The sequence below is a fragment of the Schizophyllum commune genome (genome assembly GCF_000143185.2).
Source record: "Schizophyllum commune H4-8 unplaced genomic scaffold SCHCOscaffold_5, whole genome shotgun sequence".
NCBI lineage: Eukaryota > Fungi > Basidiomycota > Agaricomycetes > Agaricales > Schizophyllaceae > Schizophyllum > Schizophyllum commune.
Window position 1 is genome coordinate 2,971,828 of NW_026089542.1, and position 12,805 is coordinate 2,984,632.

General features: G+C 58.7%; 6 protein-coding genes across 6 annotated transcripts; 1 reads left to right on the forward strand and 5 right to left on the reverse strand.

Annotated features, from left to right (window-relative positions):
- Positions 1-183: 183 nt before the first annotated feature.
- Positions 184-1,316, reverse strand: SCHCODRAFT_02624261 (uncharacterized protein; the record flags this gene model as incomplete). The annotated part of the gene is made up of 4 exons (XM_050345231.1): positions 184-746; positions 767-825; positions 886-1,156; positions 1,209-1,316. Coding segments are annotated over 2 exons (327 nt in total), but the record flags the coding sequence as incomplete, so codon positions are not given.
- Positions 1,317-1,719: 403 nt separating this feature from the next.
- On the reverse strand, positions 1,720-3,097 carry SCHCODRAFT_02577174 (uncharacterized protein; the record flags this gene model as incomplete). Its single annotated transcript, XM_050343881.1, has 2 exons — positions 2,846-3,097; positions 1,720-2,789 (listed from the first exon to the last, which is right to left on the reverse strand). A coding segment is annotated over exon 2 (915 nt), but the record flags the coding sequence as incomplete, so codon positions are not given.
- A 15-nt stretch (positions 3,098-3,112) lies between these two features.
- Positions 3,113-4,581, reverse strand: SCHCODRAFT_02624264 (uroporphyrinogen decarboxylase). The gene is made up of 4 exons (XM_003038217.2): positions 4,478-4,581; positions 4,344-4,403; positions 3,776-4,278; positions 3,113-3,695 (listed from the first exon to the last, which is right to left on the reverse strand). The coding sequence occupies exons 1-4, from the start codon at positions 4,527-4,529 to the stop codon at positions 3,231-3,233; spliced, it is 1,080 nt and encodes a 359-aa protein (XP_003038263.1). The 5' UTR covers positions 4,530-4,581; the 3' UTR covers positions 3,113-3,230.
- Positions 4,582-4,791: 210 nt separating this feature from the next.
- On the reverse strand, positions 4,792-5,840 carry SCHCODRAFT_02624267 (AMMECR1-domain-containing protein). The gene is made up of 3 exons (XM_003038218.2): positions 5,629-5,840; positions 5,396-5,578; positions 4,792-5,351 (listed from the first exon to the last, which is right to left on the reverse strand). Exons 1-3 carry the CDS (start codon positions 5,796-5,798, stop codon positions 4,961-4,963), a joined length of 744 nt encoding a protein of 247 aa, XP_003038264.1. The 5' UTR covers positions 5,799-5,840; the 3' UTR covers positions 4,792-4,960.
- Positions 5,841-6,619: 779 nt separating this feature from the next.
- On the forward strand, positions 6,620-7,394 carry SCHCODRAFT_083965 (uncharacterized protein). Its single transcript, XM_003036859.1, has 2 exons — positions 6,620-6,675; positions 6,728-7,394. Exons 1-2 carry the CDS (start codon positions 6,659-6,661, stop codon positions 7,203-7,205), a joined length of 495 nt encoding a protein of 164 aa, XP_003036905.1. The 5' UTR covers positions 6,620-6,658; the 3' UTR covers positions 7,206-7,394.
- A 2,505-nt stretch (positions 7,395-9,899) lies between these two features.
- On the reverse strand, positions 9,900-11,829 carry SCHCODRAFT_02501258 (cytochrome P450; the record flags this gene model as incomplete). The annotated part of the gene is made up of 8 exons (XM_050343109.1): positions 9,900-9,975; positions 10,026-10,274; positions 10,335-10,416; positions 10,525-10,711; positions 10,910-11,035; positions 11,085-11,200; positions 11,248-11,396; positions 11,453-11,829. The coding sequence occupies 8 exons, from the start codon at positions 11,827-11,829 to the stop codon at positions 9,900-9,902; spliced, it is 1,362 nt and encodes a 453-aa protein (XP_050200750.1).
- Between the last annotated feature and the right edge of the window lie 976 nt (positions 11,830-12,805).

Genomic DNA, 12,805 nt, shown 5'->3' on the forward strand with positions numbered 1-12,805 from the left:
CACGTCCCCCACGAACTCTCCTCCGCTTCACTATCGCGCGACGCGTGCGAGAAATTGGGGTGGTTCTCGCGCAAACGTCGTGCGGAGAGCAGGCGTTTCACGGCACTTGTTGGCGGCGACAGCAAAAGTGGCGCACCCCAGGTACAATGCACGTCCCAGCACCGCCTCTTCTGCTTTCGGGACCCCCCCCCCCCCCCTTCGTCTGGGTCCGTCCCTCTCCATACTAGTCAACCCCTCGCGTCCTCCTGTCTTTCCTGTACATCGTGACCATACACCCTCGGCTTTCGGCCCTCGCCCTAGACCTTCCCCTTGCCCTCCCAGGAAATCCCGCCTCGATTGCATCGACATCGCCCCCCCTCCTTTCTCCGCGTCTCCAATACCTCAGCTCGACTGACCATTCCTTACCAGATGACGGTGTTGTCCTGCCGGATCTCAGTCGATTTTGAACCGAAGTTGAGTATTCATCATCACCAACTTCCTAGTGTTTCACTGACCCTCGCACCTGGTCTTCACCTCCCGCGCTTTTTTCGACGCACTCGCGACGCATTCCCAGACGCATAAACGACTGACAGGCCGCCTCGCCGCGCCTCATTCGCCGACGAGCCACGATCACGCGGCGACGCGTGGGCTGCCCACGCGTTCTGACGCCGAGGCCCATGCAAACGGAGCACTCTGCGTCGCCGTTGGCAAGCTCGGCAACTGTCGTCACGACCGTATAACACACTGAGAATGGTGAGTGCAATCTTCTGACGTCGGAAGTTCAGACTCACGCTGGATGTAGGAACGATTGTCTGAACTTGGCGTGCGCCACGCTCGGCGCGTATAACTGTGAGTCCTAAGACTACGCGTTGCCGAGACGCGCATGAGCTGATCACTATTCTCCAGACTCATTCCTTCTACCAAGTCGCTTGCGTTGCTGCGGCACGATACAATCTCGCAAAACCAATTATTTTGACGTCCCCGTGCTGACCTGTCGTGCGCAGCCTCGCGACACGCCTCTACCTTTTAGATTTCTTGGGTAAGGTGAGTTCACTTCGCCCATGATTCTAGCGCTGCCACGGGCGACCTCGGTAAGCTTCACCCACGTCAGCTCGCATCCATACCGAGTTTGGCCATCTTGGACCGATTCCTCGTTGCGAGGAATTGTGATTCAATCGTGAGTGGTGCAATGCCAATCTTAAGCACACCCAGTAATAACATACCTTCAGCTCGGTTGAACTCTGTCAATGCAGTTCATAAGTTGGATGAGCTGAAGCCTTTGTCTTAGGATATGCTTGTATTGAGCTGTAGTATCCTCGTGAATATAAAACCTTTCCTCAATGTCTAGAGTGCTTTGGCAAGGCGTGATAAGTTGAAGTCATGACATGAGTCGGTACGTTCATGCTCGTACAACCCAACTCCCCTCCTTATGTACTATTCATCAAAGGGCTTTTGCATTTTCCAAAAGCGGTCAGCCGGAAACAACACTCGCAGGTCTCGTGTGTGCCGAACGGCCAGTTGACTAGTCGACTGTACGTGTTACGTTTCCGATGACCACTATAGAGACAGTTGACAGTGAATTTTCCTGTACGACGTCTCTCGCCGAAGGAGTCGTAGCTCACCGCGTCCACCACGTCGTCCTTGAGCTCGATATCGTCAAGGGTGATCTCCTTAACGGCCGGCAGTGACACATTGTCGAAAAACTCGCTTTTCAAAGCATATGCAGCATTCCGGAGGGTGATTTTCTTCAGATGGTGCATCGTCACTGGAGGGTCTGGTGATGACAGGACGCGGTATAGCCTATTTTCCGCATGATCATGCTCGCCGGCAGGCATCGCGCTCGGCCTTTGATCCCAGTCGAGCCCCTCCAGACTCGATTCAGATAATCCCGTCTTCCCCAGGAGTGAACACAAGGTGACTATCCCAAAGTCCTTACAGACGAGCTTGCAGATGCCTGGACAGTGGCTGAAATGGGGGAAAACGAGATAGCTGGACATTGGGCCTTCGAGGTAAATTTCCGAGAGGAAAGGTGCCGAAACAGAGTAATGTAATGGCGCGGTGTCAGATGAATCGCTCGGCATGCTGTCGGGGATGTGCTCGAGCGTAAGACGACGAAGGGCGACAGGGCGACCGTGATCTATTGGTACGCTGTCACACTGAAGCCTATCGAAGGCTTTACGCACGCGCTTGTCCCGTAGATCGCCACGAATGGTCAACAAGCGGAAGCGCCAAGCCTGCACAAGAACGGAATGAAGCCATCTCTTCCCTGTAACACTGGATGCGCGGAAATCCAGCGTCACATCGAGCTCGCGGCTGCCAGAGAAAGCCAATATATCGCTGACCTTCTTTTCCTTGTTGTTGGGCTTCAGAACCGAGGTCAAGCAGTCGTGGCCCAAGTGGACCGTCGTGAAGTTCCATGGATGTCGAATCAAGTACCTGACAGTGTCGCGCCATTTGCGGCACCTAAGGGCCAGAGCGCCATGGACAAAAATGCCGGCTCTGAACATTATCCCCCAGGAGTGGGATGGTCGGTCCATGACCACGAGACTGAACACCTCGTCGAGAAGTTCTAAAGGGAGCCGATTGACATGACATCGAGCGGCCGCAGGTTTGAGGACACAAGCGGACGGAGTGTCAGTGACTTCGACAGATGACATAGCGCTGGAAATTATGGAAATATCGATGGTCCCTCAGGTACGTCAATGAACGGAGGAGGTATGGACGTGTTCACCTTTATATGGCGCAGGCGATGGCACTGCTCGAGTCAGCAGCGTGCCCCGTAAGGAGACAAAAGAGCCAGACTCTAGTATCTGAGAAGGTGCCTTTGTGAGCAGGTGGGCGCCAAATGGAAGCGAAGCGTCCGCACCCTGGTTAACCGCCTTGAGGCTGTCCGTCTGTATGACCTACGCGTAGCTGGTCAACTACACAGCTGTACTATATGTCGAAGTGAGAAGCACTCGTTTATGTGAGTGACAATCGACTATTCGCCGACGCAAGCGAAGGGCCATGATAGAGCGAGAGAGAGCAGCGTGTCCCGTTTCCATATGGGGAAGGGTGCGAGCTTGTTTGTGAATTCATGATAGGGGCTACGCCCTCACACGTCCCAGTCTTTGCCACAAATCCCCGTGCGGTATGCTGTTCACGAGGAGCGACTTACTTATATCTGAGGAACTCGCTAAGTACACTGGTAGATACATTGAATATGCGTACATCTCTTGCCTGACCTCCTTTTCAGCAAAGTGAAGGGCGGTCTACGCAACCCTGGAGTACTTGTGCACGCACTCGAAGAACCACTTCAGATCCTCCGGATCCACCTGAGGCGTAATCCCGTGGCCCAAGTTCGCAATCCAGCCGCCCTCCTTCCCGAACTTCTCGCTCATTCGCTTCACCGCCCTCTCAATCGCCTCCCGCCCGCCATAAAGCAGACTCGGGTCCATGTTTCCCTGCAGCGCGACCTTCCCGCCGACGATCTTGCGCGCCTCCGCGGGGTCAATGCACCAGTCGAGACCGAGGACGTCGTAGCCAGCGTGCTCAGCGAGGGAGCCAAGGGCGTAGTTCGCGCCCTTGGCGAAGAGGGTAAGTGGGGGGACGGTGATGCCGGAGGCGGTAAGCTTTTGGCGGACGCCGGTCGAGATTTGGGTGAGGGTGGGCTGGGAGAACTCGGCGAAGTCGTCGGGGCCGAGCTCGCCAGCCCAAGAGTCGAAGACTTGGAGAAGCTGCGAAGGAGGTCAACGCGAAGCTCGGCATGGAATGGAACAGCAGGAATAGGATGGTAGCTGGAAGAAACGCTGCGTACCTGTGCACCTGCCTTGACCTGCCCGACAAGGTAGTCAATGCAAACGTCCGCGATACGCTTGAGCAGCGCCTTGCTCTCCTGCGGATACTTGAACAGCCACGTCTTCGCCTTCTGCAGCGTCTTGCTCCCGCCACCCTCCACCATATACGCAAACAGCGTCCACGGCGCGCCGCAGAACCCAATTAGCGGCACCTCCCCCTTCAGCTCCTTCCGCGTCCGCGTCAGCGCCTCGAACACGTACTTCAGCTCCTTCTCCACGTCGACCTCCTTCGGGAGTTTCTCTACGTCCGCGGGCGTGTCGAGCGGGGTGGGGAAGTGTGGCCCGGGGTTCATGATGACCTCCATGCCCATGGCTTGGGGGATGACGAGGATGTCGCTGAAGATGATTGCGGCATCGAGCAGGCCGGTGTACCGCCGCACGGGCTGCACGGTGATCTCGCAGGCGAGCTCGGGGGTGCGGCAGATCTCGAAGAACTCGTGGTGGGCGCGGAGGGCGCGGAATTCTAGGTAGGATGGGCGCCCTGTCAGTACGATCGTCTATAGCGCTTAGAAGGACCTCAACACGCACCGGGAAGGTACCTCCCCGCCTGCCGCATCACCCAGACCGGCGCGCGCTCGGTCTTCTCGCCTAAGCACGGCGCGTGAATACAAGGACACGAGAGCACATCGGCGGCGCCGATGCGATGATCAACGAGGGCTGACCTCTCGCTGCGCGCAGCAGTAAGTCGTTCTTGAGTGTGGGGAATTGGGTCATGACGGGATCGCGTCTAGTTGGTGGGATGGGATGTAGGATGGTGGTCAAGAGCAAGGTTGACGAATTGCGGGTGACATGGCCAGATGCGCGTCGCGCGATCGCGCGACGGGGGAGGCGCGGCGATCGGCGAAGTCTGGGCGCTCATTCCGGTAAACGCCCCGGCTATGAGGGCATGAATGCATGTCAAGCTGATCTTTGACGATACGGCGGCGCCGAGGCGCGCCAACAAAACGGAGGAAGGTGTACAGAGTGAGTACAACCGCTCACTTCTGCGTCGCCTTCAGCCATTGTAGTAATCTATGCAACCGAGATGATCATTGTATTGTACAGACAAAGGAAAGGACCCTTGAAGCGAAGGTTGTTGTAGTTGTACATCTGTGCGACTCTACGTGTAAGTGGATGTCTTGCGTCGCCAGTAAAGTTCCTGCCATTCACATTTCCGCCCCCGACGCCTCGCGCCACGCCACATACTCGTCCCACCCGACCGTGCACTTCCTGCTCTGGAAGCGCACGAGATGCACGCTGCGGCGGAGGTCCTCCGTTATGCGGCCGGTCCAGCCGGCCTTGCGGATGGCGCTGTCGACGGACTCGATCTTGTCCCAGCCCTGCTCGGGCATGACGTCGGGCAGGTAGACAGCGGAGAAGCGCTGCTTGTTCGATACGCGCGGGATGGACGTCGATGACGAGTACGGAGAAGGGGATCCGGAGGGAGAGGTGGCGGGCAGTAAGGAGGGGTGGGGGAAGTTGATGCGGATGCCGTGGACGCCCAGGGTCCAGTCTAGGTAGGTGTCCGCGTCCTCAAAGTCGGTGAGGAGCGAGATCCTGGATAGGTGAGCATCAAGGATGGAATGAGACGGGCCACGCACCCGCACTCGAGGCTGGGAAGCTCGCTGCGCTCGATCTTGCGGAAGCGATGGTCGCGGAAGGCGCTGATAAGCGCGTACTCCGGGATGCCCTCATGCAGCGGCAAGCTCTCAAACGTCCCTATACATCCCCGCAGACGCGGGGAGCGACCCGTTCGCCGAGTGTTCCAGGTCACGAAGAGTGGGCTAGGCACTGTTGAGCACGACCTTGAGTACCTTAGAGTGTCAGGACGTACTACTTGTCATTAGGATACGCTGGCGGGATCGGTAACGCATCGGTGAGCGCGCAGTACAGCGTATCGAATGCATGGAAGCAGTGGACGGGCTGGCAGACCGCGTCGTCGCCGCCGCTCGCAACGTTTTCCTTGTCGGTGAGCGAGGCGGGATCGTGGGGAAGGAGCGACATGGAGGGGAGACCAGAGATAGCCAACTATGGACCGTCGGCGCCACACCAGGAGAGCCGGTTCGGGTACGCGGGCCGACCTCCGGGTGACGAGGAACGCTCGAGTCCTCCACGAGCGTCGAACATTCTTCTTCCCAATCCACCATTACCATCTCATGGATCATATGTCTACAGCTCTTTGGCAACCGCAGACGCAGAGACATATAGGGCATGACTTTTGTGGTGCATTGTCGCGCAACTCGGTGAAGGCGCCTTCTGTTGCACGCGCGTGGCAAGCTCGACCAAACAAACCTATATACGCAGGATGTGCGCCACATCGTCTCTTCTCTGCACTTCATACGTACCCTTGCGGCTCAACTCAACCGAAGACCTGTTTTCTCAGCCCTCGCCGACTTCCTTCTCACGTCACGAGTTAATCTTGCTTAAGCGGGTTCCAACAAGAGCCCCCCGCGCCGACGCCGTCCCGAGAGTCATCACACTTCATATCGAAGCATTATCATGTCTGGCGTTCCAAACAAGAGGCGAAGGGACACCATCCGCGAAGGAGACTCCCGAGTCAAGAGAATGCGCTGGTACGCAGCTGCTTGCATGCCACCCTGAGCGGAATCTCATCCTCTTTATAGCGAGCACTGCATGTCCATGGCAGAGGACGAGAACATCGCCCCACAAGCCGATGAAGATGACGATGGCACCCTGATTGAGATGGAACATGAGGGTGTCGTAGACACTCCTGCGCCATTGCCGGAGGCACTCCTCCAGGTGGGCATCTACACCCACGTCGCGTTGCTTGCTAAGGCCAGTTTTCTCCATAGCCCGTCCCAGATTTTGTCGATAATGATACATTGCTGGCTATTGGTTCTGCTATGGCTGCCGATGCCCTGGTGGGTTATCATCTCAGCTTTGCTGCTTTGTACTCACCCCGTCGCGATCAGAAACGGAACAAGTACGCCCTCGGCCGCTGCTGGTGCTGCGGCAATCCCACGAAAGTCTGCGGACGACCAGATTTCTGTCGCGCCAAGTATGCACCCGCGTACCAGGTCCTCGACAGAAATGGCGCGAGAACATGGGTCCCACAGAACGAAGACCGCCCTCCGGCGTGCCGGACGTTCAACACGCAGATCTGTGTCGAAGACTGCCCAGCAGAGCTGCACTGGTGCAGCCTGTGCGAGTCTTACGAGCATGGCGCGCAGGACTGCGATCGCGACTTTCTGCATCTGGGTCACGGTCTGTTTCGGACCCGCTCGGTGGCTGAAGCGATCGCTAAGCCTGCTGGCAATGGCGAAGGAAGGCGTCGTCGTGGTCGCGGCGCAAGGTCTGATCTTCCTCCTCCCTACTAGGCGGCGGCAGTATAGCAAGTTCTACGCGTTCTCACCCCTCTGTGTCTTGTCTGCATTTTCTGGACGGTCGTAGTCTATGTCTCGTGTTCTCGAATTGGACCGTCTTCGCGCTGTTACTGTACGACATGTTGTCTTTCTCCGACCGTATGGCGAGCCATCACCATCCTCCCTTGCACGCAGCAACCCTCCTTTCGACCCTCGCGCTCTTCGATCTTTCTCTCGAATAGGCTGAATGTAAAACGCTGTCTCCTTGGTCTCGGTCTTTCTGCGTTCTTCGACATTCGTGGCAGCGAAGACCTTTCGATCTCTGGCGCTGACAATCCTTCTGAACGCCCTCGTGCCCTCCCCACTTCCTCCAAGTACCCGACGCTCGGCCATTGAGGGCGAGACCAGCATAGTCTCTCTCCTTCAGGACTATGCGACACTATACATGCGCCACAATCCCCTTTTACCACCCATCGTCACTTCGCGTCGAGCTTGTTCCGTCACTTCGTCAACCCGACACTCTCGTCTCTGCCTTACGAAGTGCGCATAACGTCCTCGCGAACCACCCCTAACGTCCTCGCAAACCGCCCTTGAGCCGTTCATAGTAACGTGCATCATACCCTCGCGAGCCAGCTCACATCTGACCACTGTTCCTTGCGGCCTTCCGATACACTGAGCCAGATACTCTCTGGCTTTTCATACTTCTGAGGCAGGCCGTCCGGAGGTTATCATGCCGCCACTATGCATCATCCCTGCAGATCCCACACGACCTATCATCCATCCGCGTCTCGGTGCGCACGCTCTCCGCGTTGTCGGCGACCTCCAAGTGTATCAGTCTTTCGAGAGCTGCTCCACCTCATCAGCTCGTACTATGTTAGTCGTGGGTGGTCACGTTCAGTCATCGGTGGCCACGACTAGGCCTGATCCCCTCCCCCCCTCTCTTCCTCGTTAGTCATACCCCGGCCCTCCTTACCTACATGACCGACTTCCAGGCCTTTCATGTCGTGAGACACCCCGATGCCACCCCTGCCGCTCTGCTCCTTACTACCAGCCCCGCTATCGCCCTCCGCCGCTGCCTCCCGTTGTACGCCTTTTTCGACGCCATGCTACCGCAGCTTCCCTGTCAAGTCCTTCTTTCTTTCTCTCCCGCCTCTTCTTCGTCCACGCGTCTGGCCCTCGTGCGGCGTCCGCCCCTGGAATCCCTCCTGTCGCATCTTCCTGCGCTCTTTTTGCCTGTTCGGACGGTCTTCTTGCCTTTCTGCGCGTTCCTCCTACAACGTGTGCGGCCTTCTTACACATTGGGTGACCTTCTTCTTTTTCCAGGATGCTTGCCACGCTATCGCCCGCGATCTCCTCCCGCTAAGCTGCGACCGGATCCCGGTGATTTCGTACTTTGGTCGACCGGTCTATGTTCGCTGTAAGCCTCGTTAAGTCCTTTGCGTTGTTATCCTTGGTGATATCACGGTCGGCATAATGACCTGCATGGTCGCGCGAGAAACCCTCGTAAGCATATTTTGTAGCGCAACGACATGGTTCAGAGGCTGGTGCTGGCAATGCGCGAGGCAGCAGTGGGAACATAGCGAATGTGCCGTCCGTCAAGCTCAACCTCGATATCCCTCGTGGCCACCCTCAGACACTCGTCACCTTTATATGCTGCTGTAACTACGCCTTCTTCCCTTCATCACCGACAAGCGGACACCCGGCGGAGGACCGTTCACTCCTCTGACGAAGTTTGAAGCTCGAAGGATGCATCCACGCCGCCCTTCGGTCTCGGACGTGCGCTCAGCGCAGTTAGCAGGTCGGCGGGGCATTGACAACGACAGGACTCAGCGTACAGACTGATCGTCAACTCGAGCGCAGTTGGACGCTGAGCACTTTGCCACAAATTCATTGATGATATTCCGAACACAGGAATGTTCTGAGCTGTTTTTCGATTCGATTCGGATTCCCTCTACTGTTATTACACCTTTTAACAATACAGTACATCGAGCACCGACCACCTCAAGCACCGGGACCGACAATACATACATACATAGCGAGAGCGGAGCGACCAGACGCGGTTCATGGAAGAGATGGATGGGTAAACAGAGCGGAAAGTGACCCGATGGGAAGAAAGGCAGACGAGCACGGAACGCCGATACCGGAGACGAAGAGGAAGAGAGAGCAATAAGTAACAGAGAATAAGTAAGTAGTCGAGCGAACGGAAGGACGAGAAAGAAGAGATCGGATGACGCGCAAACAAGGTAGCCTACTCGCAATCAAAGTCGTCCACGCGCAATAAAAGTCACCGGTACTTAGCGGGAAGGATCAACGGTAGCTGAAGCGGGGCACGGCGAGCGATAGCGGCATCGGGGGAGAGCCAATACGATAGCGGCGGCGGGGAAAGCCAACCATGCTTAGCGTTAGATGAAAGGCTGCGCGATAGTGCGCGGACGCGACTAGCCGGAGCGGACGCGAGCGTCGAGGAGAGGCGGGGGCGAATGCCGTGGCCGACGCAGGCGGAGGAGAGCGCCTGTTCCGTGCGTGGATGAGTTGGTGCGCGTGGGGCGTCGACGCGGGCGCGAGGGCGAATGTAGCGAGGAAGATATGCAAAATGAGGAAGTACGCAAGAGACCCCAGGCAGATGACCAGCACTAGATGGAGATGGCGCAGAGGTGACGGATGGCGCGGAAGAAGGAGGGAAACGAGCGTGGGCTTGCTAGGTAAGGTAGAAGAGGCCAGGTGCCCTGCAAAAGCAAGCGAGACTGGGTGCCCTGCAGCACCGAGCCCGAGGAAGGGTCGATCATGGCTCGCCCTGGATGAGTGCAACGGCCTGCTCGCTCCGCGGGCGTATCGTGCAGCGGTAGGGCTTCGGGTGACTGAGGGAGGTGTCAGCGCGACGTCAACAAGGCATTTGCGGCATATGCACCTTATCGTCCCCGTCGTCTCCTCCAGCACCGGCATATCATCCCCAGCGGGCGACACGTCGAACACCGCGAGCGACATCGCCGCCGCAATGAAGACCGACGCGTCGGCGAGGTTCGAGCCCGGGCAGACCCTCCGGCCGAACCCAAAGCTGACCGTCGCGCGCGGGTCGGGCTCGGCGTGCGGGCCAAAGTACCGGTCGGGGTTGAAGACGAAGGGGTTCGCGTACGTGCGCGAGTCGTGTGTGAATTTCCTTGGAGGGAGGAGGAGGATGAGATCGACGTCACAAGAGCTGTCAAGGGCACGGTCTCACCAGATATTCGGCATCACCAGCGCGCCCTTCGGGATCAAGTACCCGTTGTACACCTCGTCCTCCATCGCGCGGTGCGGGACTGCTAGTGGAAGGTTAGGTTCACAGTCAAATCAACGACCGCACACGCTAAAGACATACCGAGGGGCTACAACAGAGTAAGCGACGGCGGAGAACAAAGCGATGAGACTACGCACCACTACCGTATGCCACCTGAAGACCTCCGCGGCGAGCGCGTCTACGTATGGTAGGCTGGCGCGGTCTTCGAAGGTTGGCAGGCGGGTCCCGCCGGTCACGCTATCGATCTCCGCCTGGGCTCTCCGCGCGGCGGCGGGGTGGGTAGCGAGCGCGAGGAAGAGAGCGTAGATGGCGGAGACGGTCTAAAGAAATGTTAGTATGTGTCGAGTAGTCCCGGTCAACAGCAGCAAGGAACGCGGGAAGGAAGAAAATAGCCGAGTGTCGGGATAGCCAGACAGCGCGAGTGCTGGTATGATTGTGGCGCGGGCCAGAGGCTAGAACTGAACGCACCGTATCAGCACCGCCTGTTGTTATGTCTAAGTTGGCGAGGGAAACAGAACACTAGCAGGGTGCTTACCGGAATAGAGCGACGCGGCTGCCCACTTGATGTCGAATTCGTCTTCAGCCGTCAGTTGCTTCTCTTGGAGTTGCCTTGACGTGAAAGACACAGGCGCGATGCCTTTGGCCTAGAAGAGGTCAGCAAAGAGTAGGGCTAGCGCAGTCAGAAGAACGCACCATCTGCTGTTTGACGAAGTTGTGCGGAGTCTCGACCATCTCAGCGAGCGTAGCCGCCCATTGCCGCGCGGTAGTATGGAAGCCGGCACCAGGGAACCATTCGGGAATATGGCGGACTGAGGAAGCGTCAGATGCAGCGGGTAGGAAGTGGGATTACACGCACGAGCGGGAATAGTGTTGACAAGGAAGCCACCGGGGCTCGTTGCTTGCGAAAATTGCTCGGTCGCGTCGTCAGCGAGTGCGACGAGCGGATCGTTGTGTTCGCGGACTTCGTATCCATGGGAGATGCGGAGGATAATCGCGCCGGCGGTCCTAGATGAAGTATATACGTTAGAGGGGGAAGTAGAGCGCCGCGGGTAGGGACTCACTTGCGTATGTGCGCGGCGAGTGCGTCGGGCTGGGCGAGGACGCGGCGGAGAAAGCGGCGAGTCTCAATCTCCTCTGCCGGGTGGAATTGCTTGATGGACGCGCGGGTGCCGATTGACTGGTGGAAAAGGCGACGAAAACGGCGGAAGCGGTCGCCGTACGGGAGCAGGACGAGTGTATTGCGCCACCCGACTAGCTCGCCGCCCATCTGCATGACGGGCCGGTCGGAGAAGGTGCTCGAGCGCTTGTCGAGGAGGTCGGTGGCGATCTTGGGGTCGTTGACGATGACGAGGGTCTGGCCGAGGATGGTGGCGGAGGAGAGGCCGCCGTACTGGTCGCCCCAGCGCGCGAAGGTGCGCCACTCCTGCTCGGAGGGCATGTCGAGGAGGTTGCCGATGAGGGGGAGGCCGCGGGGGCCCGGGGGAAGCGGGGGCCGTGCGCGGGCAGCGCGCCACCTGCGGAAGGCGATGCGGAGGAGGCAGAGGGCGACGCCGGCGCAGAAGGCATCGAGCCAGAAGACGAGGGGGGCCATGGTCGCTGCTGGTGGATACCCGCCACCGTCGCTCTCTGCCCGCCTTTATATACCGCGGACCGCGGGGCCGCATCTGCCAAACCAGGCCGCTTCCCTGACGAGACAAGTCGAACTTGTGCTGATCGCTCTGATCCCCCGCCCGAGCCAGCACCGACCCGCCCCCTCCGCGGCCGAGCCCAGGGCCGTCTTCCAGGCCCCCCGCTAGCCACCGGGCTCGCTCAATGATGCCGGCAGCGCACGCCAGCTCCCGCGCGTAGTATGTCGCCCCCGACATAGACACCCCGTCCGCGGGAGGGTCCTTGGCGTCCCGCCCTCCGCCCCGCACGGCCGCTGAAACGTCGCACCCGTAATGAGCAGTCCGTCCGGCAATGAGGCTGGGGAAACGTCGCACCCGCAATGAGGCTGCAGATCCACCGCGCATCCCGGGAGATTTGCGCCGCGAGGCGAGCCTGGCGTCCCCCTCTGGACGGCGCCGCCTCTCGGGGACGGGCGTCGTCATGCGCTCGCGTTGCACGAGGGGGAGGGCGAGTGAATACAAGGCGCGTCTTTTGGGGCGCATGCGAGCCGGACGAAGGGACCCCGCGTCTCACGGGCTGGGCCTGGTGTTCACTAGCACCGTCAATAGACTCGCCCTCTCCCGACATTACCAGGGCAGAACCACGCGGAGAAGTCTGTGAGCTCAGGTCGATGTCGTCCATGTGTCGCCCGCAGTGCCGTCAGAGTCCAGGTTGTCAGCGCAAGCGTTACAGCTCAGAGACTTTTGGCTGCACCAGATGTCGGCATGATTCAGAAGGAAGCAGACGCAGGCCGACTTGATCTCTGT